The sequence below is a fragment of the Neltuma alba genome, unplaced genomic scaffold, assembly GCF_004799145.2.
Source record: "Neltuma alba isolate B1F8T4 unplaced genomic scaffold, ASM479914v2 tig00013313_pilon, whole genome shotgun sequence".
Classification (NCBI taxonomy): Eukaryota; Viridiplantae; Streptophyta; class Magnoliopsida; order Fabales; family Fabaceae; genus Neltuma; species Neltuma alba.
Genome location: NW_021637588.1, coordinates 160,865 through 188,491, shown reverse-complemented (window position 1 = coordinate 188,491; position 27,627 = coordinate 160,865). Strand labels below are relative to the sequence as shown.

Below are 27,627 nucleotides of genomic sequence, written 5' to 3'. Positions count from 1 at the left end.
AGCCAAAAATAGGAAACGGTGAGGAAATGCATCAGACTGTGCTCTTCGCTCCGCGCTGTCGTTTCTCTGTTTTTCTAATTTCCTCTGTCCTTCCCGCGTTTGGTCCAACAGACGTGAAGCGCATCAGCACCATTTTCTTTATCAGCTTATCTCTCCCGTTATCTGCCTCTCAATCTTCTGACCTGATCTACCTTTCTATTACGGTTTATATTTGGGTTTCCACATTTTAGCTTTCTCTTCGTAAGTTTTTTTCTTTTCGCTTTCCCATTTGTTCCTGCTCTAAAGTAGACTTCTTGTTCGACGTCTGCATTGTTGGGTATTGATTTTTTTGGTTAGATCTGGGAATCCTACTTATATATACTAAAGTTTTCTTTCGATTCATTGCTGTATTTCAAAGTTTGGCATTAATGCCTTCCTTATTCTATTGGAAATCCTTTTTTGATCGTATTCTGTTGTAGTAAGGTTTGGCTGCATCAATATCCAAAATTTTAGCACCTGAATCTTCGATTGGCTTCATTGTGTGTTCTCACAAGCAACTTAGATTATAGACGCCCATTAAGGGCAGGCATAAGGGTGGATGTCTGTTTGTCGATAGTTTTAGTACTTCAAACTTAATTAGATCGTGCATTAGTGTGTACAGATTCTTGAAAGTTTATCCATGTGAACTTTCAGAAATCATGCTTTCTGCTCTATTGTCATGGTGCTCCAACAGATGGTGGATCAAATATATGATTTTACCAACCTTGGGTTGACCCTTATCCTTCTTAGTTTTACAGCTGCCTGCCATGCTACATTACCATGACAAGCGAACGTATTGATTAACTGGTGCTTGAAAAGCCATGGTTTGGTTCTGTTCGACATTTGTAATGCCGTGACAATGTCTTGTTTCCAATTCTTATGATGTCCCACAATCAGCAAGGTTCTTTAAAATGCTGCTGCAGACCGGTGTTAGAACGGTGATGTGATATATTGGTAACATTGGAATTAGAAGCACAGCTCAGATTTAGGAAATGGTGTTTGATTTTATGAACTAAAGCAGGGCCTCCCAAGGCATAAGGCATCAAGAGTTAAAACCCTTGAGATACAGTTTGAGATTGAGACAATCGAAGGTTTAAGGATGATTGTAACTGGCTTTCTTGCAGATAATTTTATATGATGTGTCCTTGTCTTTTTTCCCCTTCTACTTCTGTTATCAATTGAATTATCTTTACAAATGATAGAGAAAGTGCGAATTACTTGTATAATGAATTGATTTTTTACGTCAGATTAGATTTCTTGATAATGCAGGGATATGGGTCTGTGGACATTGCTTGAGGGGCTACTGCTTCTTGCAAATGCGCTAGCAATCCTAAATGAGGATCGCTTCCTTGCTCCCAGAGGATGGAGCTTCTCAGATTTTTCAGGCGGCAAGACAAAGTCATTTAAAGGCCAGCTTATAGGTCTCATTTATGCAACACAGTACTTGAGGGTTCCTCTAATACTTCTCAACTCAATCTTCATAATTGTAAAGTTGGTTTCTGGATGATACCTAGGATGGTAAGGTGTCAACTCTGACCTGCTCTTATGAGAGAACACCTTGATGAAATAATTTCTAGAATATTTCAGGTTCCTTCTCAACTTTTAGAATTTGAAAATTGGCAGGTCGGTGGATGAAGATAGTATCCAACAGATAGAACAGTCGGCAAAGCCTGGCATCCATCTAAAGCCCCTCTGCTTCCTTCCTGCCCTTTTCTTGCGCAGTACAAAGAAAAAGAAGCTACGAGGGAAATGAGAGTGCATTACATTTTACACTATTTCGTTTTCTGGATGAATGATTGCAGGTCAATGATTCTTATACGGATTATTTTAGCAACTATTTCTTGGGTAGTAAAGTTTGACAATTGTTTTCTGTAGAAAATACCCATCGAAGTATTTGTCCTTCTTGGGCCTGCGATCCGTTTGTTCTTATATGAATTATGTGCATAAAACCATTTCGCCCAGCCATAGCAACATTAACATTCATGTAATAAGAGCATTGCGACTTCATCTGGCTCTTGTATGTGTTAGCTATGAAGCCGTCCGTCACTGATGATGCTAAGGTAAAACTCACCGGTGGCCTATAAGAAAGTATACACGTTGAAAATGCATTGGATTTATCTTCACTTTTTTATAGTAACTTTTAAGTGCAGTTATGTTTACTGTTTTCAGACAATAACCTCTTCGATCCTAGAGGAACACAACAATCATACAATCTTTTGATAGGTAATACCCGTTTTATTCCTTAATAAAGGCCTATTTAAAGCACAAAGCGCGGCCACTACATTTGCATTTGCTCAGAGAATAAATTGGATTTAATCATAAATCAGCAAAAAAACTGTACGTTTTGGAATCAACGGCGATGAGCTGTAGTGCTGCAATTGCTGCAGCAACAGACATGATGCCAAAGAAACAAACATTGAGCCAGTGCCAGAGCTTCTGTAAGGACGTTAGTTTGTTCTTCTTTGCCACTAAATACATATGATTCGCCAGTATAAATGTCAGCGGAAATGTGCTGATAGCTCCTGTGAGGCTCATGAAATCTCCAAGGAAAGGAAGGAGAGCAGCCACAAATGTATTGAAGGCCAAGTAGCCACCTCTTACCAAAACTCGAAATGACAAGTTCTTCAGAGCCAACGGACTTCCTGTGATCCCGTATTTAGTATCCAAAAACTCATACATTGGGCTTGCAAATATCTGAAAGAAGCAGAAGAACGACTGAGTTCAGTGAAATTGTTCAAGGAAATGTTTAAAATCAACAAGCATTCTAGTTTAGATGTGAGTACGTGCAATGCGATGCCTGACTGCAAAAAGGCAGCAATGTTGGCAGTGGCTTTCAACCAGACTGGACCATGCACATTTTTCAGCAAATAGGATGATGTGGAAGATCCATAAGCCCAATACCCTGTAAATGTTACCAAATAAAGAGGTAGACCTCCAACTGTAAACTGGAAATATAGAGCTTTCATCATGTTCTTTACTACCGGCTGCCTGATAGTTGCCTGTTTGTGTCACCCATTTAAGTGTTAGTTTTCAGAGTACACAAAAAGAGATTGATATATCTGCATTAGGCTTTGAAATGGATCATGGGTTCCTATTTTACCTGTATCTCGGGAAGCATCCCTGTATTATATGTAAACACAATGGTAGCAGAAGCTCCAATTGTTGTAAATATTTTACTTGTTGTTGAACCGGGGATGCTGTAATCTCGAGCTGGTGATTTCAAGCCTGATGGTGCATTGGCGATTAGTTCAAATTCACTTCACACCACACGGTAAATTTATGAACTGAATGCTAGCAATGTAAACTCACTAACTAACGCAACACAAGGGATAAAGCTCCTTCATAGCCATCCTAATGGGTGTAATATGCTCCCAAATTATCTAAGAATAGGACTATTTAGAAATTTTAAATGAAACAGATAAAAGGAGAATTTGACATTCGTTTGCATAGCCTCGGATGCTGCTCTATGCTTTTACATTTAGCAAAAATATAAGACATCCGTTGCAATATCGTGTACTCGTGTCAGGAAAGGTATTTCTGAGAAAGAAAATAAGGGGAAAGATCGCCACATATGCAAATGACAAGGGAGAAAAATAATCACAATGAAGTGAATTTGAAATGAATTTATCTGCACGCTTTAAAAGGTTGTCCCAGGAGCCTTAAGTCGAGAAGGGGAATAAAAGAAATGTTCAGCGTAGTACCGCCAGGAATTTTAGGCGGGGACCAAGCATTCAAAATTTTCCACAATCATATGGCATATTTACAGAACGCTTAGCCATGGATATTGATGAACTCGTATCCAAACGAAAAAATCGATGCTAGAATGAATATAAGCGTCAATTTCAGACAATGCATTGATAGTTATAGTCATTCTCACCGAAGAAGCCTGAATCAGCAAGGAAAGGACATTTTATTTCCTCAGGAAATGCACAGAATAACAGACTTTTACATGGAAAGTTCTTTAGGCAGAGACATGAGTGGTTACCATCTTTAAGCGACAACGCAAAAGCTGTTACAACAAATATTAGGTTGAAGACTGTTGAAAATCCCAGCCAAATTCTCATAGCTGAAAGATGGGGGATGCATACAGCAAACACTGCACACATGAATCCAGCTATGGCAATAAAATATGGAAGCTTCATTTGATGATCATCCCTAAACAGAACATAGACGGCCTGCGCCACAATGCACAGAAAAGATTCGAGAGGGGAAAATTGTTTCAGCACGAACGCTCAACACAAAATCACACAAGCTTATTAAAAGGGGGCCTTGACAAAATAAAAAACGGCAAAGAGTAGGTATGTCGATCATAGTTTTTAGCTCATATAACATCAGAATGATTCCACAAATATTGGATCATGCACAGAAGATTTTACAACTTGTTCAAAGACTTGAGATTGTTAAAGTCCCATAAATTGAAATTACTAAAAAGAACAAATGCCTACAGATTTGCTTGGGATCAATATGTAAATGAAAAGAAAGGCTGATAAACTGTAGTTGGTTCGTAAACAGGAAAATGAGATTAGTTATCCAATACTTGAAGGAAACTATGAAGTTCTTCTGCAAAGATTGAGACATCTCTCCCAAAGAAGTCATTAAAGCGTCCAAAAATTAATTAATGAGAATGGATAGGAAAGATGGACTTGCTTCCCAAAATTGCATCACCTTTAGTGCTGAACCAGCCAAAATGATAAAGCCAGTATTTATCATGAAAAGATTGATATACTGCAGCGCCCATGTAAGAGAATATGCCTTCCCACCTGCAATAAGAATGCGAACAACAAATTACGACGCTGAGACGTACACGAGGAGTCGTCTACTTGTTTTTCACTTCTATTACCACGTTTCAACTTACCGTAGGCGTAGATATTTCGTCCCAAAAAACAACATAAAAGAAAAACTTACCGTAGATATGTCCGGCAAGATCCCTGTATCTTATATGCCTCCTTCCTCCAAACTCATGCAGCTTGGCAATAAGGGCATTTGCATACAGTGATATCGCAGCAGCAGCAATCAAACCAACCACACCATATATCCAACCGAGGGGAACCATGATGGTACCAGAGTATCCAAGGACATATGCGCTGTTGATTCCGGTGGTGAGAACAAAGCCCACTTGAAACCATGAATCTAAAAGCCAGAAAATAAAAATAAATAAATAACCCAGAAAAATACAAAACCAGTTAAAAAAGGGGTACAGAGCATATACAAGTGGGAATTATATTACAAAATATGCCTTTGGATTCAAGAACACAATCAAGAGAGCGACCCCAGAGTCAAACTATTAAGTGAAAGAACTTGTTAAACACTAGTAACTAGTACTTCTTAGCAATGCAATGAACAATAAATCTCATTTTTCCAACTCATTGAGCTCCAGTTGCAATCACAATTCATTCACATATTTTACTCCGAAACTAACTAATTTTGCCACACAAAAGAAAAAAACAAAATGGGAGTGATTGAAGAAGGAAGGACGAACCTCTGCTAATCTGGTGAGCGGTATCGGGCACTTCAACATCAGCGGCTCCATCATCGCGCAGCTTCTGCGGATTACCCTCGAAGTCCGGCACGGTCATGGAAGTTCGCTCTTGTGCTGGTGACGACAGAAGCGGCACTCACGTCCCCTTCCTCCGCCTCCGATATACAACTAATGACAGCCAGCGTGAGTATCTGAGTTCTGGAACCCCACTTTATATAGATTGCCGCGAGCCGCGGCCAACCCGCGCATAAAATTCAAGACGGACCCCAACAATGTAATAGTAATAACAATGTAATTTTCTTCGATACTTTCTTTATCTGGTTTTACAGTCAAATTTTCCCGCGAGTTGGCGCGTGAAGTTGGAGAGCGCGGTGACTCAGAGCCAGAACGGTTTCGATTGGGTTTTGCCGCTGCGGTTTCTGAAGATTGGTTCTTCATTTTAGATCTTTCCATTTCGGGGTGTCGGGCCACTTGGAAGGATGTAGTGATTGCGTGCGGGCATTAACACCTGGTCCCGGGGGCCCCACCTTGTTGCACTGCATTAAGGATCGTGACCATCGAACAATGTCCAACGGATAAGAACGAGAGCATACATTTATACGGAAAGTGACGTCCAAAAATGAATCGTCTCCCTCTGACCCATATTTATAAACTTTAAATTTAAAAGAAAATGTGTTTTATTTTATTATCTTTAATTATTTCTCCCTTATCATTTTTCTTCATGCATTCTTTTTCATTTTTTATTTATTATAAAAATATATTTAAAAATAAAAATCTATTTCTAACTATTTATTATTTTTTACTAATTTTAATTAATTATTTAAAACTTTACAATAAGAATAGAAGGAGTTTTTTTTTTTTTGAGTAACAGAAGGAGTATTATTATTACTGCCACTACTAGTATTTATTTTCCTTCCCAGAGCGTGTGTTAATAATGACTGCCAAGGTCGAGTGGTATGTGTGTGAAAGGTGTGTGTCAATGTTTTAAAAGCCGGACTGGATGTTAAGTTGAAAAGATCAGCGGGTTGCGGTTCAAATGGTCGGATCGGTTGGACTGGTAGCATAATAATTAAATAAAAAATAGTATTGTATACATATATAATAATATATGCGCAAAAAAAATAATTTTAGGTAATTTAAAAAAACAATTAAATAGTTGGATTTCATGTAACAGAAGAGAATTAAAATAAAATTATCAGTTTCATATTAATAAATTTTACTTTACTTTTAAATAAAGTAGAAATAATAAATAATAAATAATTCAATATAAATATTTATTAATATAATCCATTTCTATTTCGGTACTCGTGCTTCACGTCCTTGGCTGAAGAATTTGACATGTGAAAGTTTAGATGTGAAAACAATTTCATATATTCTTAATATTAATTTAATTTATTTCAAGTTTTTGCTTTTTAATCCACCGTGTCTTGTCATTTCCAAGTCTTCTTTTGAGTTTTTTGAGTTCTACTTCTTTTCTACCGTTGCATATCACAATCTCTCTCAAAAGCTCACCAGTCTGCCCTTTTTACTCTCGTATTCCCACCTTCCTCCCTTGCCTTCTTTCTTCTTTTTGTATTTCGTTTTTTTTTTCTCGTTTCATACGCTCTTTTCCTTCTCCTTCCATCTTTCATTTTTATGCATCCATGCCTCCTAACCTCCGTTACAGACACTCGAGGGCTAAGGAAAAAAAGAGAAGTCAAATGGGCTTTCAATTGCAAAGGAAAAATGGCGAACTTGCAGAGCAAGAGCAAAGAAAGAAGATGGAGCTCTCAGGTTTGAGGTGGAAGTATGGACAGGATTTTGGCCGGACGGTTTTCACATACTCGCTCCGATTCCCAGATTTATGACGGTTGACGGTTTAATAGCTGCCAGATCCTCCAAAACGAGTATTTTAGATCTGAATCAAGCCGGAAAAAATTCTAGCCGACGGTTTGACTAGTTGGACCGTCTGGTCCGGTCCGGCTCTTTAAATACTGGTGTGTGTATTGCGGGTTCTAACCCACCTTCTTATAACTCAAAATAATAATAATAATAGTAGCTGCCAAATTGTTGGTGCTTATAAATCACATGTTTTTTCTCCACGTTCTGTTCAGCCTTTTTGTTTGCACACAATTTCAAAACTGGTTTCTATGAGACATAGAAAATTGTCGAGTTTTCGTTGAATGCTGGCACTCCACAACATGCAAACTGTAGGGAATAGAATAATATGGAGAATAATTCTCTTGTATTTCATTGATCAGAATATACACATATATATACAAGTGAGAGGAGCCTCTGCATTAATGGCTCATTATGATAATATCATATCCTATCAAATCCTAATCATAATTACATAATATTTACATATCAAATCATATCATATCTCTACACTCCCCCTCAAGTTGGAGCATAAATGTTAAGCATGCCCAACTTGTCACACAGATAGTCAACACGAGTCCCATTTAGAGCTTTAGTTAGAAGGTCGCCTAATTGATCACTAGAACGCACATATCCAGTGGAGATGAAGTTCTCCTTAAGCTTGTCTCTGATAAAATGACAATCAATCTCAATATGTTTAGTACGTTCATGGAACACAGAATTGGAGGCTATATGTAGGGCAGCCTTATTGTCACACCACAACTTTGCTGGCAAAGTGGTTTTGAGGCCAACTTCCTTTAATAGCTGATATATCCAGATTATCTCACATACAGACTGTGCCATAGCTCGGTATTCTGCCTCTGCGCTCGATCTGGACACCACATTTTGTTTCTTGCTTTTCCAGGACACCAGATTCCCGCCCACAAAGACACAGTATCCTGTAGTAGACCGTCTCGTGGCCTTTGATCCACCATGATCCGCATCACAGAAGCACTCAATGTCTGTATGGCCATGATTTTTGTATAATATCCCACGACCTGGACATCCCTTCAAATAATGTAACACGTGCTCCAAGGCTTCCCACTGTCTGACAGTCGGGGATGCCATGAACTGGCTTAGTACACTGACTGGATAAGTAATATCCGGACGAGTTACAGTGAGATAGTTTAACTTGCCAATCATTCTCCTGTACCTCTCAGGATTCTCAAATGGTTTGCTCTTCTGAGCCTCAAGCATCGTTTCTCATCATCAAGAGAATCATCGAGTGGTATGCTCCCATCAGCGTCAAGGAGTGGGTTGTGAACCATAGGAAACTTAGTCGGTGCTGCTCCCAACTTTCCAGTTTCCTTCAGGAGGTCAAGAACATATTTGCGCTGTGTCAGTAATATGCCCTTCTTGCTTCTCATAACTTCAATACCTAGAAAGTATGTCAGAGAGCCCAGATCCTTCGTCTGAAAGTGGGAATTAAGAAAGGACTTGAGGGACGAGATGCCCGAACCATTACTGCCTGTGATCACAATGTCATCTACATATACCACCAAGAGAATCATGCCAGCCGCTGTTCTTTGATAAAATACAGAATGATCGCACTTGCTTTGGCTCATGCCAAATTTCTGTACGACAGTACTGAACCGGTCAAACCATGCACGAGGGCTTTGCTTCAAACCATACAAGGACCTCTTAAGGCGACATACTTTCCCATGCTCCCCCTGAGCAACGAACCCAGGTGGTTGCTCCATATAGACCTCTTCATGAAGATCACCATGTAAGAACGCATTTTTAATGTCTAATTGATGTAGATCCCAATCATAAGTAGCAGCCAGAGAGATGAACAGACGGACAGATGAGAGCTTAGCAACAGGAGAAAAGGTTTCGGAATAGTCAATGCCATAGGTTTGTGCATAACCTTTAGCCACAAGGCGAGCCTTAAGGCGGTCAAGTGTGCCGTCAGCCTTAGTTTTCGGAGTGAACACCCATTTACATCCAATGGCCTTTTTACCCGCCGGTAAATCGACCAGGGTCCATGTACCAGCCCGATCAAGGGCCGCCATCTCCTCTTCCATTGCAGCACGCCAACCTGAGTGGGCCAAGGCTTCACGAATAGTTCTGGGCACAGAGATAGTATCTAGGGAGGCAACAAAGGAACTGGACACAGGAGACAAGCGGTCATATGAAACAAAGGACGAAATAGGATGGGCACAAGTACGTTTACCTTTGCGAAGGGCAATGGGTAGATCAAGAGAGGCATCCGGGTCTGGAACAGGAGGTGTCTCAGGATTAGGGTCAGAACGAGGTTCAGTGTTGCTCAACTCAGGATCTGAGGGCGAGGCGGACCAGGGAGGAATAGAAGCTGGCGTGGCGGTAGTAATCTCCTTTGACCGTCGTGTATACACACGATCAAATGGTTGAACGAGTGCGGGAGCGGGTGCTTGCGACGACAGTGATGGTGAGGTGACAGAGTATATTAGAAGGTCATCCTCCTCCGCAGGTGGAGCAGGTGGGGAAGAATGCGAGAAATATGGTGTGGACTCTTGAAAGGTGACATCTGCAGATACTAAATAACGATTGAGAGTAGGTGAGAAACAACGATAACCTTTTTGGACCCGAGAGTATCCAAGGAAGACACATTTAAGCGACTTGGGGTCTAACTTTGAAATAGATGGACGTACATCCCGCACAAAACAGACACACCCAAATATCTTAGGAGCAATAGGGAACAAAGGCTTAGAAGGAAAGAGGGTAGAAAAAGGAGAGTTACCATCAAGAACAGAGGAAGGCATTCGATTAATAAGGAAGCAGGCAGTGGAGACCGCGTCAGCCCAAAATGGTTTAGGAACCTGCATTTGAAACAAAAGTGCACGGGCCACCTCAAGTAGGTGGCGATTTTTTCTTTCTGCAACACCATTTTGAGCTGGTGTATCGACACAAGACGACTGATGAAGTATACCATTTTGAAGCATGTAAGATTGGAACGAAGCAGAGAGATATTCTTTAGCATTATCACTTCGTAAGGTGCGAATAGAAACATTAAATTGAGTTTTAATCTCAGCACAAAAGGCACAAAAATGGGAAAACAATTCAGAACGATGTTTCATTAAATATAACCAAGTTGTCCGGGAATAATCATCAACAAATGTAACAAAGTATTTAAACCCTGCTTTGGACTCTACAGGACAAGGACCCCAAACATCAGAATGGACTAACTCAAAAGGGGATGAAACCCGTTTATTGACACGAGACACTAAAGGAAGACGATGATGCTTGGCAAACTGACATGACTCACAATCTAAAGACGACAAATGCTGAAATTGAGGATAAACTTTCTTAAGAGAAGATAGAGACAAATGACCCAATCGACAATGAACTTCAAAGGGAGAATGACTGCTAGCGCAAGCTACCGCATGAGACACCCGATCATCCAGTATATAGTGCCCGCCAGATTCATAACCTCTACCAATAATCCGCCTCGTCAAAAGATCCTGTATCAAGCAATGAGAAGGAAAAAGTGAGACCCAACAGTTTAGTTGACGGGTGAGTTTACTGGGAGATAGGAGATTAAAAGCAAGTTTAGGAACATTTAGCACAGATGACAAACGGATAGAGGGTGTGGGATTAACAGTGCCAAAACCGAGAACTTGAGACTGGGAACCATCAGCGATGGAAACACTTGACGGATTGGCAAAAGCATTATAAGAGGAGAAGAGATGGCTGTTACCTGTCATATGATCAGTAGCCCCGGAATCTATGATCCACTTTGAGGAAGAAGAAGCAAGGGCAGTAGCATTATTACCTGTTGTAGCTGCGGCACTCACAGACGGTGTAGTAGATTTTAACTGGGCATACTCAGCAGCAGAAATCGTGACTGTGTCACTGGCTTGTGTAGCCACGTGGGCAGAGTTATTCCGTTGCTGTTTATTCTGAAGTTTTCGACATGTGCGTTTTGTATGCCCCGGTTCTTTGCAGTAATAACACACTACCCCACTGGAGTCAGAAGGGGCTCCCCCTTGCTTCGAACCACCACGGGTAGGCCCCCCGCGGTTATCAATGGGACTACGAGTCTCATAGGTGCCCTTACTGAGCAAGGCACTTGTAGGAATACTAGCAGCTGGTGGCAAGAGATTCTCAGCTCTCATTACTCTGGAAAACACATCTTGAAGGTCAGAAATTTCAGATCCGGATAAGATTTGAGACCGAACTGTGTCGTACTCAGGTGGGAGACCAGTAAGAAAGCTCATAATAGCCATTTGCTCCCGTTGCTTATGCTGAACCTTCAAATCAGCAGTAAGAGGCATTAACACATTCAGTTCTTCATACATCCTTTTAAAGTCCATAAAGTAGGCTTTGAGAGGACGATCCTGTTTTTCAGAACGATAGAAAGCTTTGCAGACCTCGTAAACACGAGAGATATTTCCTTTTCCTGAATACAAAAAATCTAAATAATCCATTAGTTCCTTAACCAATTCACAGTGATTAATAGAGGGAATAATCTCACTGTCAATGGAATTACGGATCTGGAAAAATAGCCGTGCATCATCCCGCAACCAGGTCTTTTTGGAATCAGTTGTTGGAGGATCATCAGTCAGATGGTCTTCCTTCTCAATGCTCCGCAAATAGAGGCGAATGGTTTTACTCCAATCCAAATAATTTACCCAAGTCAACTTGTGATCAGTAATTTTAGTAATAGTTGGGACAAGCTCCGAGACATATTTAATTTCCGCCATAGATGAAGTGCACTAACCAAAGGGAATGCGAAAGAGTGTTACACAGGAACACAAAGCACGATACCTGGATTACCTAATGAATACCAAAGCAGTGAAAAGGCCAACAGCTACACAGGGAGCTGCAAACAGAACTGAATTGCACAAACAGTGTGCCGGAGATGCGCCAGAAACGAAACAGAACGCCAGAAAGTAATAACCGTACGGACGCCGAGTGAACAATGTAGAGCGCCGGAAAAGCTGATGAACAGTGCAGAGCGTACGGACTGTACGGACGCCGAGTGAACAGTGCAGAGCGCCGGAAAGTCGATGACCAGTGCAGAGCGTACGGACACTGTACGGACGCCGAGTGAACAATGTAGGGCGGTGGCACCAAGGGAAGCGTCGGGAAGAGGGTCACGAGCTCACACAGTAATTTTGGTACTGTAGCAACCGAAAATTAACACCCAGAAAGAAAATTCCCACGCTCTGATACCATGTAGGGAATAGAATAATATGGAGAATAATTCTCTTGTATTTCATTGATCAGAATATACACATATATATACAAGTGAGAGGAGCCTCTGCATTAATGGCTCATTATGATAATATCATATCCTATCAAATCCTAATCATAATTACATAATATTTACATATCAAATCATATCATATCTCTACACAAACAAAGTGTTAAGCTTCTAGTATTAATCTTTTCACCAAATTAAATTTTTACTCATTCTTATGCCTATCATAAACTTTAAATAAAATATTTGTGTGTATAAAAATCAGTTAAAATTAATTAAAAATAATAAATAAGTAAAATATTTTTTTTATTTTAATTTTTCCTTTTAATGAACAAGAAAAAAATTTTAAAAAAAATATGGAAAACATAATCAAATAGATGACAAAAGAGAGAAAATAAATTAATTAAGAGACAAAATTAAAAAAATGTATTAAATAGTAGACAAACACAAAATAAAAACTTATAAATTCCCCTCTTTAAATGTCAACCTTATAAATAAAATGTGAAAAAGTATATTAATTATGAATAGTCAAACTTTTTTTGCTCATTATCTCAATCCTTAAATGCTTTTCACCCTACTGCTCATTGACTACGTGCAACTTTAAATGCAGCATCTGCTGCTCTTTTGTTGGCAAAAAAGTCTACTGCTCTTCTGAAATTTTTTTCAACCTTCCCAATGTAATACAAGGTTAAAATAAATTTATGTGATTCACCTAAAAATAAATAAATAAACTTATGTTTAGTGGTATTACAATACTACTATTCTTAAATATAAAAACTATTTGGTATAATTTATATTAGAGATTAATTCTTATATTTAAAATCAGGGGTAATAGTATATGCTACAAACATATGCGGACAAAAAATACACTACTAAATAGTCAAAATATTTTTAAAATTATTAAATCTTTCTTTAAATATTAAATCTGTGGAAAATTCAAATTATCCATAAAACAAACTATGGAGTAGTATTATTTTCCCCCTCTTTTCCCGAAGAATAAATGCTAAAATTAATTAAACATGAAAAGACAAACTAGGCACGTAAGCACATTAATGGAGGAATATTACATGGAGTAATGGTAAATTGGAGAGGACATACGCAAAAAGAGAAACAATAAAACCGAGAGAGAGAGAGAGATATATATATATATTAATATGAAATCATCAAATAGAAACGGGTCAAACTAAGTTAGGCTTTGTTTTTAACAAATCAAGCTTATTTAATAATAAGCCGGCCTGAACATGTGACCTATCATAGTTTCTGTTTTCAACTTAAATCTGGTCTGTACAAAGACCTAGCTTGGCTTGAGCTTACAAAAAAGACTTATAATTTTAAAATTTTTAAAATACATAATTAAAAATATTTTTTTTAACCAGCACATAGTTAAAAATACATGAACTAATGAAAAAAACATATATGTACTGGAAAAATAATTATTTTTTAAGGTTTTTATTTAAATTTTAATGTCACAAGTATCATTTTAAATCTTAATTACAATTAATATTATAAAAAATAAATTATAGTTATATGTTAAAATTTGGAATAAGATTAAATATAAATACAACATTAAAATTAAGACAAATAAACAAGTCAGGCCAGGCTTAACAGGCTTAACGAGCTTTTTCAAAAACTCAAGCTTATCCTATTAAATTAAACAAACTTTCAAAAAGACCTGGGCCTGTTATAATTTTAGAATAGGCCAAGCCAAATGAGACCAAATACAGGCCAGGCTAGAGAACCCTGATAGGCCGTCTAACATGTTTCCATCCCTAATGAACACCCAGAAAAGTAACATAAACTATGCTTCTCTTATCTTATTTATAAGTTACTTTTAATATATTTTATTAAAATTAAAAAATCTTAAATCTCATTAATTTTATTCAAAGAATTAATTATTTTTTTAACTTTATCTCTTTTAAATAAGTACACTTTCGAGTTTCTAAGAAAATAACGATTTACAGAATAACTGATTTATAAATAGGCAAAAAAATTTCTCTCCCTATTTTGTAAAGAAAACTAAAGAAGTAAATAGGGTGGAAAATAATCACTTTTATCAAAAATAAAAATAGAAAAAATGGCTTTTGATGCCACTAACAAGCCACCATTCTCATTGGTTTATTCTACTTCTGATTAGTTGACACTTTTAAAACTTGCACGAGGGATGTGGACCTCAATTATGAGACTCGTAAAGTGAAGGCATAATTGAGGACCCTATTTAAAAAGAATCTTAAGTCACTGAAGGGTGGGATTATAAGTTAGCGGCCCTCGCCCTTTCTCTAAGGGTTTGTTTGGTTGAAAGAAAGAGGAGGGGAGCCCCTCTCCTCATTTGATTAAAAATTTTAAAAGGAAGGGAAGCTAAAATGTCCCCTCCCCTCCCCTCCTTCCCCCCTCCCCCCATTTTGGCTCCCCTCCAAATTGGGGTTTTTAGAGGGAAGCCAAATTTTTAGACTATTATGTTCTTATAGTTTTTTTAATATTCCACTTCTACCCATAAAAATATTATTATAATATTTATTTCAAATAAAAAATATTATCCTAAGTAAAAAAATAAATACATTATTATAATTAAAAATATATTTAAAAAATTATTTAAAAATAAAAAATTATAATATTATAAAATTAATTGTTTTTTATAAATATATTATTTATTAAATATATTTTAAAGCTGGAAAAAAGATAGCCTAAAGAGAATAAAATTTCATTTTTCTTAGAGCATATAAAATTTGTTAATTTGATTATTTTAGATATATTATTATATTAATTAGAATAAAAAATTACTGTACCAATTTTTTAATACACATATTAACATGATAAGACTGGATTTTTATTAAATTATATGATTTAAATTAAGATGTAAATTAATTTATATAATATATCAATAAAAAAACATAAACTAATATGTAAGGGTAAAATGGTAAATTGATTATTACTATCCCTCCCCTCCCCTCCTTGAACCAAACAAGGGATCATTAAATATCCTCCCCTCCCCTCCTTTTTAATCAAACCAAACAAAGTGAGGATGAAACCTCCCCTTCCCTGCCCTCCCCTCCTCTCCAATCAAACAGGCCCTAAAAGTGATTCCAAACATTATCGAAACAAAGTATCTACTTGTCAAAGTCCTACAGTTCCGAGGTCCAAAAAAAATTCTACCTTTCCAACTTAGTTATATGTTGCCTCTGTTAGATTTTTGAGAAAATTACAATTAGGTCCCACTCAAGAAAATTAAATACAAAAAGGTCTCTTAAAATTATAAAATTATTCTGAAGTCTCAAGGGACCTTTTTACAATAAATTTTATTTGTTTAATTACCAAATTATCCTTCTTCTTTTTTTAAGTTTGCATTGACAATTGAAAAAGTAGTGGTTGACAACTTAAGGTGCAAGGATTGACAACTATCACGGCTGATTTGACAACTCATGCGTTATATTTTGTGATATGCTGAGAAAATGGATTGTCAAACCAGCTGCGATAGTTGTCAACCACTGCTCTTTCAGTTGTTAATGCAAACATAAAAAAAAGGGTAATTTGGCAATTAAACAAATAAAATTTACTGCAAAAAATTCTCTTGGGACTTCAGAATAATTTCATGATTTCAATGAATTTTTTTATATTTAATTCCCTTGGGTAGGATTTAATTGCAATTCTCCCTAGATTTCTCTCTCTCTCTTTTTAATTAAAAAACTTTTATACAATGACTTGTCAAATAAAAATATCATCTGCTTGTCAAAGTCATACCATTCCAAGGTCCAAAAAAAGAAAGTCCTACCTTTCCAATTTAGTTATGATGTTGCCCCTACTAGATTTTTCTCTCTTTTTTTCAATAAAAAAAACCTTTATACAATGACTTGTCAAAGAAAAATATCAGCTATCTGTCAAAGTCCTACCATTCCAAGGTCCAAAAAAAGTCATACCTTTCCAACTTAGTTATTATGTTGCTCTTATTAGGTTTTTCTCTCCCTTTTTTTTCAATAAAGAACTTTTATACAATAACTTGTCAAACTTTATCAAAACAAAAATATCACCTACTTGTCAAAGTCCTGCCATTCCAAAGTCCAAAAAAAAGTCCTACATTTCCAACTTAGTTATTATGTTGCCCCTATTAGATTTTTCCCTCTCTTTTTTCAATAAAAAACTTTTATACAATGACTTGTCAAATAAAAATATCACCTGCTTGTCAAAGTCCTACTATTCCAAGGTCAAAAAAAAAAAAAATCCTACCTTTCCAATTTAGTTATGATGTTGCCCCTATTAGATTTTTCTCTTTTTTTCAATAAAAAACTTTTATACATTGACTTCTTAAACAAAAATATCACTTACTTGTCAAAGTCCTATCATTCTAAGGGGATGTTTGGCAACACTCAAAAGTATTTCTCAACAGTATTTTTCTGCAAAACAAAACAAACTCCACCACATATTTATTCTGTAAACTGTAAAAATACTTTTAAAACCATGATTTGATTTTTATCTAAATACCCCTTAAGATCCAAAAAAAAGTCGTACCTTTCCAACTTAGTTATTATGTTGCCTCCATTAGATTTTTCTCTGTTTTTTTTCAATTAAAAAAACTTTTATACAATGACTTGTCAAATTAGAAGACACCCAAAGCATTAAAAAAGATATTTATAAATTATTTACCAAATCCATAGGAGAATTTGAATGTAATCTTTTTTTTTTTTGAGATCTAAGTTATATTTTACCAACTAAATTACCGTTTATTGAAAATTTTTATTTTTAATTTTAACGTGTTTGGGTTGTAATTTATAGGGAAAACTAATTTGCCAATCCTTATAGTTTCACTCAATTTTAAATTAGGTCTCTGTAATTTTTTTTCTTTTTATTTAATCCTTATTGTTTACACTGTTATTAGCGTCAATCCTTCTGTTTGTTAAACTTGCTTCTGCCGTTAGTCTCAGTTGACTGGGGGTGATGCGGCATCTGATTAAGCAACCATCTTCTTCCTCTCTAAGCTTCTATGTCTCCCTCCTCCACTAAGTCTTCTCCAACGCACGCTATTATCTCACTTTCACTGTTCATGTTCTCTTCCTCCACCATCATCGTATCTCCTCTCGTATAATTAAGTTTCGCTATGTCTCAGATGGATGGACAACATGATTTTGCATAGATTGTTATGGACCCCAGTCGAAGATCACTCCTTGCAACAAAGAGCGATCGCTAAGTAAGAACCACGTGAATATGGAGGACAATTGATTCAGCGGCAATCGTGATTTCCTCCGAAAGCAGTCATACTCGTTCAGATTTAAACGAAGCTTTGCGTCAGAGAGAAGGGGGATAGAGTCGGCGACGGCGTCGTTATGGTGGTACCATGGAAGGGGAAGCAACAGCAACTTCTGGAGCAAAAGGTCATCATTTTTGTTGTTGGCAACATTGACAGCGATGGGATTAGCAGCTTGCTTGTCGAGCCGGCTGAGGTGTGGCAACCGTGAAGCATTGCTGCCATCGAAGAGATACAACAAGAGATAAAGAAAGAAAAAGTAGAAACCATATGCAAGAGAAGATATAGATTAGAGGGTGATGGCGGAGGGAGAGAGAGAGAGAGTATAGACTGTGAAAGTGAGATCAAAGTGTTCGCTAGAGTGGGGAGAGGCACTCAGTGGAGGAGGAAGATGGTTACTTCCTCAGTTTTTTTTTCCCGGGATATGCTTACTCAGATTTTAGTCAAATGCCATATCATCCCTAGTCAATTGAAACTAACGGCAGAAGCACAGAAGGATTAACATTAATAACAGTGTAAACAATAAGGACCGGATAAAAAGAAAAAAAACTGCAAGGACTTAATTTAAAATTGGGTGAAACTATAAGGATTGGCAAATTAATTCTCCCTAATTTATATATATATTTCTAAGATTTGACCATTAAATCATGTGTTAATATTTTATTTGTTGGTATAGTTAATCATGTTTTATTTTGTTGGTTAAGTCATTCTTTACCACCTCTCTCAAGTCTCAACATTCTATATTTAGTTTTTATACCTTTATCAAAATATTTAACTAATACATCACAATTACATTTATGTTCGAACGAATATAACTCATTTTATTAGAATCAACACATATGAGTAAATGTTAACCAATAAGTTAATTAGCTTAACTTTTATAGTCAATGACCATTAATTTTATGAAGCCTCAATAACTGACTCTCGAAAATTTAACAATCTCCATGAAAATAAATAGTTCACATTTTTTAAGATTAAATTGTTGATTTTAAATTGAGGTCAAAGTTTCCTTATCCTCTCCCTTGGGATTATCAAATTTCAACATGTATAGACTTGTCATAATATAAAGGATTCTTCCCTAGACAACAAAGAAAAAAAGTGGACAGAATCTTGCAAGATCTTTTAGAATGCGTCGGTTCTAAAAATTGCAAATCAATCTGTCGTTAATGCTCCATCTTTTAACATGTGGCCTCCTTTTTAATTTCAATTAATTATACAGATCATCAAATTTATTGACTAATCAAGTCATAAGATATATTGGGGAGAAATTCGCGAACATGAGTGGCCTGCGCGATCGATAGGGAAAATTTATACCAATAACTTGTTAACATTTATTCTCTATCGTCAATGGTATATTTCTTCCCCCCCCCCCCCTCAATTACTTTAAAAATATTAAAAATCGTTAATGTTAGGTGACGTAACATATTCTCCCCGACATATTTTGGTCCAAAAAAACTAATTTCATATATAATATCTCAATTATTTTATCTATTGTATTTATCATTTTTTTTAATTGATTTATCTAGATTATAAATTTATCAGTGATATAATATTATATAAGATTATTATACTCTCTTTAGTATTTTTTATAATATTCCAAAATTTGAATTAGTTTGGTTCTTTTTATAAGATTTTACTTAAGGGTATTTGAACATTAAATGCATTTTTATTAATTTTACACTTAATTATTTTTTTATTCTCTCTCCTGATTTTTTCTCATACTTCATTCTCTATTAGAATATCTTTTATTTCAAAAATCATGACTACTATTTTTCAATCTTATCTACTTCCTCATTAAACAAGCACATATTTTGAAGAAAATGTTCAATTTTTATATATTTATTGTTTTTAACTAGTTTTAATTTTTTTTAAAAAAAACATAATTTAGTTAAAAGAATCTTATAACAAAGACCAGATAGAGTAATTAATTAAATTGTTTAACTTCCTTAATTTTTTTAAATTACTCAAACTAATTTTCACGTTAAGAACTGAATGCGGAGTTTTAATGTTACATCATCCAAGAAATAGAAGCTGAATATGAGTTTAATTTTTAGTGCATGGAAGTGAGAAAGATACTTGTATTTGGCACCAAAAATAATACATACATAACGCCCACGCAATTAGAGATATGCTGATTTTTGGATGAGTCATTAGTTTGACGTATGGCGCCATCTCACTTTCATATATGGTGGACGTATAATGGGGAGCATCATCCATCATTTTGTTTAAGTTCAAGCAGATAAGTTAAAATATTTGTAGTTTGGTCAAAAATATATTAATTATTATTCTGTTGTTTTCAAAAATAATTAACATCATGTGCGTTTGCACAAAATACTCCAATAAAAAAATACCCAATCGTTAGTTAATCTCGTTTCATTCACGTGTTATGACCATTGACTTGATAGATTCCAGTAATTTGCTTCGCACATGGCGCGCTAACATTCAAACCAAAAAAACGGTAAAACAAGAGAAAATGAAAGGGACAGGAACAAAGATTGCAACCACAAATGAGACAGCCCAAACAAGTTTTACGCATACTGGGAAAACATAATATACATATACTACCTTCGGTCTAACCGAAAGCTAGTTAAACAGGTTATTTATAATAAATACGTACTATCTTATTTAAAATATTCTTGCTCGTTAAGTGTCATTTGGTTAAATATTTAACATGTGTAATTACTACAATAACTACCTTGAAAAAAATAGACAAATATGAGAGAAAAAATAGATTGAGGTATTATATTTAAGACTAAATTAAAAGTCAAAATAACTCTTTTATCAAGGAGGTAATACTATATATTATTTCTTTAGTCCTTGATATAAGACACAATTCACTAATTTGAGTATATTAAAGATGTTAATTAATTTAGTTAATGTGATATGTTTTTTTCTAAAACATCATAAACATGTTCTTTAATTTTCTCCCTCCATCTCCTGCCTGATCATTGTTGGGAGAATATTAATAGAGTTAATTTAAAAAAATATTGATATATATATGTTAAATAAATCTTATATATAGAAACAACATCAAGTCCCTAATTAGTTTCTATAATAAGAATTGGAGGAGTACATTACTATTGCTTAGTTTTATTTGTAAGCCACTCTCAATGTGTTTTGCCTTTACAGAAAATTTTAAATCTTGTAAACCATCTTAAAATTTAATAAATTTTTAATTTTATCTTTATTTAATATACATACATAATTTTTTTTTAAAATGACAATCTACAAAACAATTATACAATAAATTTAATAAAATGATTTATATTTAAAAGAAAAGCTTCATCAGCTCTATAAATGACTTATGCTAAAATTGAAAATTTTTGTTAATTTAACGTGTTTCTTAACATGTGAGAATACATTACAAGTGATTTATATTAAGAATTAGATATAACAAATGACTTAATTATCCACAAAACTGAATATATTACCGTGTGAACACAAAACCCACAAATTATCAATTCAAATCACATGTTATTCTCTCTCCCTCTCTCTCTCTCACGCATGGTGTTTGGAGATTGGAGGTAGATAGAAAAACGGCACGCTTGGTTATCTAACTTTCCTGAAACTACGCGCGCAGCATGATGTGATGATGAGTGCCAACTTTCTAGGAGAAACGACTTCGTTGAGGTAGATACGCACGCTTGTTTGTCTAACTTTCTTCAAACTACGCGCGCAGCATGATGTGATGATAAGTGCCAACTTTCTGGGAGAAACGACTTCGTTGACCTTTATTTTTTATTTTTAAATATATATGATATTTTATTTCTCATATAGGTGGCGCGAGAATTATTGCAGTGTATAGCTGGGAAGCAATCTTTTCCAGCAGTTTCTTAGACGGCACTTTTCATCCAATTGCAATCATCTTGCATCATGTCGTCAAATATTCAAATTCATAATTCACGATTTGCTACCTTTGACCCGATTATTCACCTATGGAATAAATGCTTTTCACGAGATATTGGCTTGTTAAGGATGTGTTTACATTGATTATTATGTTACTAATGTACTACCTCCTGTCTTTAATATAAGATTCTGTTTGACTTTTATTTTGATCATAAATATAAGACCTCAATCCACTTTATTTCTCATATTTATACATTTTTTTCAAAGTAGCCCTTCTAACAATGATAGTTCTAATCAATACACTTGATTAGCAAGGATTTTAAGAAAGATAACACCTATTTAGGACAAATAACTAACTCAACTTACTTCCTTAATCTCCTCAAATTAGTTAACTGGCTCTTATAATTAGGACCGGAGGTAGTATGATTTAAGTCTTGGAGGTTTTTGAGTTAAGAATTTAAGCATCCCCGGGGATGGAGATTTTAATAAGTTCAATTTAAAAAATTAAAAAAGTGAGGTTAAAATTCTTCTTTCCCTCCACTCCAATTTCCTCGTGCCAAACATTCAGTAATTTTAGGATCTAAAATAGTGAATTGGTTGAATCAAGAATTAAGCGAATGATGAAGATTTTGGTCTCGTTTGGATTGTCATTGGAGAAGATAAAAGCACATGGGGAAGTGTGAAACTGAGATTTGTAGCTTATTTCAGTAAAATTGGTTGTTTGGATGGGTTTTCTTTGTAATTAACTTATGGAAAAAAGTAACTTTTCTTGCTGACTTATGAAAACGCAATCTGGATCAACTTTTCTAATTGACTTATAAGAAAATTATGCAAAATTTACGATCTAATTAGTTATGTGATTTCATTTATTTTAATTTGAGACCAAATAAATTTTAATTTATATTCATGTTTGTCTATTATTTATATTTAATTAATTACCTACAATGTGTTTTCAAATTTTTCTCCGTAACAAATATTTTTATTTTATAATTTCACACAAATAAAATATTTATATTTTATCATAATAATTTTATGCATTTTTTTAAACTATTATCACATTAAAAACATAAAATTTTAAACACTACTATTCAATAAAGTCTATACCATTTTCAGTTATTTTACAATAAAACTAACTTTTCTATTAATCATCCAAATAACTTTTAACTTTTTCAACTGACTTTTTAAAAGTACCTATCCAAACATAAATTGCATTACATTAACTGATGTTTACTCTAACTTCAATTACAAAAATCAGTTAGGCTAGAAGTCAGTTTTGCCTAACATCAATTTAAACAAATTCTTTGTTATCATGGTGATGGGAATCTGGGCTACTCCTTTTGCCTCTGCTGATCTGTACGTGGACTTGGGCTCTCTGTTGTCTGGCAAAAACATGACGCTAAAGAAAAGTACCAACAATTTTATAGTGTTAACATGTGAAGCATTACGGAGTTGAGTCCCCCTCTTATTTTGTGGGACTTTGCCTTGTTTTGTCATATGGGTTTGGTTTTTGTCTGTTCCATGTATTGTTTGATGTGTACAAGTGACAAAAGATTCTCATGTTTGGAATATGTTCACCGGGTAACGATTAGAATGTTAGTAATGGAATTGGGCCCAGCAATAAGGAGGAGTTGAAATAAATTAAGGGTAGGCCCAAATTAAAATTGTTTGAGTCTGGAGCCCGAGTAGTTTAACTTAACGGGCTACTATACATGTATTTGTCACTGCAGGCTCCGGGGCCTGCACCTGAATCATTCTCTTGCTCCGTCATGTCTAAGAAATTAATTGTCCGAACAAAATATATTACAATTTTTTTCTTTATAAACTCAGAGTCTCTCCTGATCATTTTATACTTGAGACTAATCTCCTTCAGACAGGATTGTTAAGATTGAAATTCTCCCAACAAGTATACTTGCCAGTATTTGAATTTGTGTTCTCTTTTTTAATTACAAAGGTTTAGTATCTCAACTAATGCCTAGTTGGTGAAAACATTACGAATCTAATGTAGTGCAAGTTTCACATTTCATGCACAGAAATAAAATATCACGACCCTGCAACTACATGAAGTTGGAATTTGAAACTCGTCCTTGATGAAGCTGGAGCTTTTCGACAAATGCTCTATTGGAACCAGCTCAAAGCTAAATATTTATTCACTTAAAAAAAAAAAAAAAAAACCTGTTGAGACATTTTTTTTAACCGAGATATAATAAAGAAACAAATTGCTCATTGTTTTGTACATTTATTAAAAATGTTCCTTTTCATCGTTAAAAGCAAACAAGTATCCAGCAACATTCCTCATTTATTAACTACTCCTTCCGGTTGATAATGTAAGAAGATAGTTAATTTTTTTCACATACTAAAAAAAAGAAAGTTTAGTCATTAATATTTTCTAAAATGATAGAGTTTTTCTATTTTCCCCCTTAAAATGATAAAGTTGTCTTTAATTTTATACTTTTATTATCTTCATCTCTCTTATATATTTAACGGGGGTGAAAGTGAAAAATCACATTAATTATTATGAGAGCATTTTATATCTCAGACCACAATTTCTCCAACCAACGTCTTATTTATACATACCAAAGGGAGTACATCGCTAATCGTGCTAAACAATTAATGTGGATATTTCTTAAAAAAATCTCAAATATATTACTGTCTCCGTCCCTTTATAAGTAATATTGAACCTCATCACGCAGATAAAAATAGTGTCAAAATTGATTAAAAACAATAAATATAAAAGAGAATAAAAAAATCATAATAAAAAAAAACTATAAAAGAAAAAAAAATGTGTGTGATAGAAAGATGATAGTTTGTAAAATAAGATAATAAATATACTTTATATTAAATATAAGAAAAAAATAAAATTCATTAACGTTCAAAGAAATATCTGTGAATCATCTGTAATGATGTCTCCACGTGACGGAAAAACAGAACCGAGAACTGCACACGCAACGTACTGCTATAATCAACGTAAGGTAAAACCAAGTGGAGAGCTAACGGCCGCAGCTCAAAGCCAAATTCACTCAAAAATGAATCTTCATGAGCAACCCGTAGAACTGAGCTGCAGCAGCTATGGTTTAAGACTCAGGTAAAAGGAGATTAGTAATTAGATCACAGACCTAACTCGCTCTCCTTGGCGTCCCTTCACCATCTTCGGCTGGTTGGCTACGCTCCCCAGTTGATGTAGAAGCGGAGATCGGCGGAGAGCTGGGGATCGAGGGTTTTTATCAAACGGAGAGTTTAAAGCACAGGTTGTTTTCATAACTGGGCTCTCGTCTATTTGGGCTTCGGTCCACTTCGCTGTTTTTAGGGCCCATTAATCCAGCTTGGTAATGCAATTTGGATTAACTTTAATTAGGCCTTTTTATTATCTTCCCCCCTCCCCCAAAAGCTAACGTGTTTAAACGGATCAAATGAAGTTTGATGAATGACTCGTGCTTTAAGATTTTTATTTCATTCACGTATCAATATATAAATTGGTGACAATTTCCCCTCTTTGATGCTTTACCATGTTCTTAATGGCACATTTGGCTTACGCGATTTCAAAAAAGAAAGGTACATAAAAAGTAAGGCAGTGTAATTATTCAGGCAAAAAAAAAAAAGCAATGTAATATTAAAAATCTTATACTCCTCCGGTTCTTAATATAGGACCAATTCTTGAGTTGGTTTTGGTCCTAAATATAAGACTCATTTCTCATATTTATCATTTTTCTCTAAATTACCCTTATGGATACTCCCTCAACCATAATCAAGTAGAAGAGAGAGAGAGGGTATTAAGAAAGATGATTATGGTATTTTAAGAAAAATGTATCACTTTTCTTATAATTAACTAACTTACCTAACTTCTTTAATTTAATCAAATTAGTTAAATGGGTCTTATATTAAGGACCGGAGGAGTAACAAATAAGTATCATAAACCTTTTTTTTTTTAATATCAAAAGCTGCTTGCTTGGTTGTGAGATTTTTTTTATAATTATTTTTTTAAAGACAGTGGTCTTCTACCAAAAAGAGATTAAATTAGTATTCCTCTCATACTCATCCCGCACATCCTCCCAGACGTGGTTCATGCAATGATGTGCTTATTTGGAGACATTTATATAAGTATTTATGAATATATTTTACGTAAATCAAAATAAAATTTTTTTACATGTTATATTTAGTAAATCACAATTAAAATACTGTTTATAATTTATTTCACAGATGATCGATTGTGTGAAAATTTGAAATGGCGCGATAACAAAATTAACGACAAAGAAAATGTTTGCCCCGTTCAGGCTGCCAAAAATAGGAAACGGTGAGGAAATGAATCAGACTGTGCTCTTCGCTCCGCTCTGTCGTTTCTCTGTTTTTCTTATTTCCTCTGTCCTTCCCGCCGTTTGGTCCAACAGAAGTGAAGCGCATCAGCACCATTTTCTTTATCAGCTTATCTCTCCCGTTATCTGCCCTCTCAATCTTCTGACCTGATCTACCTTTCTATTACGGTTTATATTTGGGTTTCCACATTTTAGCTTTCTCTTCGTAAGTTTTTTTCTTTTCGCTTTCCCATTTGTTCCTGCTCTAAAGTAGACTTCTTGTTCGACGTCTGCATTGTTGGGTATTGATTTTTTTGGTTAGATCTGGGAATCCTACTTATATATACTAAAGTTTTCTTTCGATTCATTGCTGTATTTCAAAGTTTGGCATTAATACCTTCATTATTCTATTGGAAATCCTTTTTTGATCGTATTCTGTTGTAGTAAGGTTTGGCTGCATCAATATCCAAAATTTTAGCACCTGAATCTTCGATTGGCTTCATTGTGTGTTCTCACAAGCAACTTAGATTATAGACGCCCATTAAGGGCGGGCATAGGGGTGGATGTCTGTTTGTCGATAGTTTTAGTACTTCAAACTTAATTAGATCGTGCATTAGTGTGTACATATTCTCGAAAGTTTATCCATGTGAACTTTCAAAAATCATGCTTTCTGCTCTATTGTTATGGTGCTCCAACTGATGGTGGATAAAATATATGATTTTACCAACCTTGGGTTGACCCTTATCCTTCTTAGTTTTACAGCTGCCTGCCATACTACATTACAATGACAGGCGAACATATTGATTAACTGGTGCTTGAAAAGCCATGGTTTGGTTCTGTTCGACATTTATAATGCCGTGACAATGTCTTGTTTCCAATTCTTATGATGTCCCACAATCAGCAAGGTTCTTTAAAATGCTGTTGCAGACCGGTGTTAGAACGGTGATGTGATATATTCGTAGCATTGGAATTAGAAGCACAGCTCAGATTTAGGAAATGGTGTTTGATTTTATGAACTAAAGCAAGGCCTCCCAAGGCATAAGGCATCAAGAGTTAAAACCCTTGAGATACAGTTTGAGATTGAGACAATCGAAGGTTTAAGGATGATTGTAGCTGGCTGTCTTGCAGATAACTTTATATGATGTGTCCTTGTCTTTTTCCCCCCTTCTACTTCTGTTATCAATTGAATTATCTTTACAAATGATAGAGAAAGTGCGAATTACTTGTATAATGAATTGATTTTTTACGTCAGATTAGATTTCTTGATAATGCAGGGATATGGGTCTGTGGACATTGCTTGAGGGGCTATTACTTCTTGCAAATGCGCTAGCAATCCTAAATGAGGATCGCTTCCTTGCTCCCAGAGGATGGAGCTTCTCAGATTTTTCAGGCGGCAAGACAAAATCATTTAAAGGCCAGTTTATAGGTCTCATTTATGCAACACAGTACTTGAGGGTTCCTCTAATACTTCTCAACTCAATCTTCATAATTGTAAAGTTGGTTTCTGGATGATAACTAGGATGGTAAGATGTCAACTCTGACCTGCTCTTGTGAGAGAACACCTTGATGAAATAATTTCTAGAATATTTCAGGTTCCTTCTCAACTTTTAGAATTTGAAAATTGGCAGGTCGGTGGATGAAGGTAGTATCCAACAGCTAGAACAGTCGGCAAAGCCTGGCATCCATC

At 35.3% G+C, this 27,627-nt stretch overlaps 3 protein-coding genes across 7 annotated transcripts; 2 read left to right on the top strand and 1 right to left on the bottom strand.

Annotated features, from left to right (window-relative positions):
- The first annotated feature begins 166 nt into the window (after positions 1–166).
- LOC114736137 (immediate early response 3-interacting protein 1-like) lies at positions 167–27,625 on the top strand. Of its 4 annotated transcripts, none has more exons than XM_028923913.1 (3): positions 167–240; positions 1,288–1,536; positions 1,642–1,858. In XM_028923913.1, the coding sequence occupies exon 2, from the start codon at positions 1,292–1,294 to the stop codon at positions 1,523–1,525; it is 234 nt and encodes a 77-aa protein (XP_028779746.1). In that variant the 5' UTR covers positions 167–240; positions 1,288–1,291; the 3' UTR covers positions 1,526–1,536; positions 1,642–1,858. The 4 variants fall into 4 exon arrangements, with proteins under 4 accessions (XP_028779746.1, XP_028779747.1, XP_028779748.1 ...); XM_028923914.1 differs by having other exon boundaries at positions 1,271–1,536; XM_028923915.1 differs by lacking the exon at positions 167–240 and adding an exon at positions 255–311 and having other exon boundaries at positions 1,266–1,536.
- Positions 2,213–5,676, bottom strand: LOC114736135 (proline transporter 3-like). The gene is made up of 7 exons (XM_028923910.1): positions 5,498–5,676; positions 4,924–5,148; positions 4,684–4,778; positions 4,004–4,193; positions 3,119–3,243; positions 2,802–3,017; positions 2,213–2,712 (listed from the first exon to the last, which is right to left on the bottom strand). The coding sequence occupies exons 1-7, from the start codon at positions 5,592–5,594 to the stop codon at positions 2,335–2,337; spliced, it is 1,326 nt and encodes a 441-aa protein (XP_028779743.1). The 5' UTR covers positions 5,595–5,676; the 3' UTR covers positions 2,213–2,334.
- On the top strand, positions 26,087–27,627 carry LOC114736138 (immediate early response 3-interacting protein 1-like). 2 transcript variants are annotated; one of them, XM_028923918.1, is made up of 3 exons: positions 26,087–26,166; positions 27,215–27,463; positions 27,569–27,627. In XM_028923918.1, exon 2 carries the CDS (start codon positions 27,219–27,221, stop codon positions 27,450–27,452), a length of 234 nt encoding a protein of 77 aa, XP_028779751.1. In that variant the 5' UTR covers positions 26,087–26,166; positions 27,215–27,218; the 3' UTR covers positions 27,453–27,463; positions 27,569–27,627. The 2 variants fall into 2 exon arrangements, with proteins under 2 accessions (XP_028779751.1, XP_028779750.1); XM_028923917.1 differs by having other exon boundaries at positions 26,093–26,166; positions 27,198–27,463.

Excerpts from the sequence above, each read along its gene's own strand:
- LOC114736137 (XM_028923916.1), top strand. The coding sequence starts at position 1,292 with ATGGGTCTGTGGACATTGCTTGAGGGGCTACTGCTTCTTGCAAATGCG.
- LOC114736135 (XM_028923910.1), bottom strand. The coding sequence starts at position 5,594 with ATGACCGTGCCGGACTTCGAGGGTAATCCGCAGAAGCTGCGCGATGAT. Across the intron at positions 4,194-4,683 it reads TGGCTGGTTCAGCACTAAAG|GCCGTCTATGTTCTGTTTAG; the intron begins GTGATGCAATTT and ends ATTGTGGCGCAG. Across the intron at positions 3,244-4,003 it reads TGCGTTGTCGCTTAAAGATG|GCTTGAAATCACCAGCTCGA; the intron begins GTAACCACTCAT and ends ATGCACCATCAG.
- LOC114736138 (XM_028923918.1), top strand. The coding sequence starts at position 27,219 with ATGGGTCTGTGGACATTGCTTGAGGGGCTATTACTTCTTGCAAATGCG.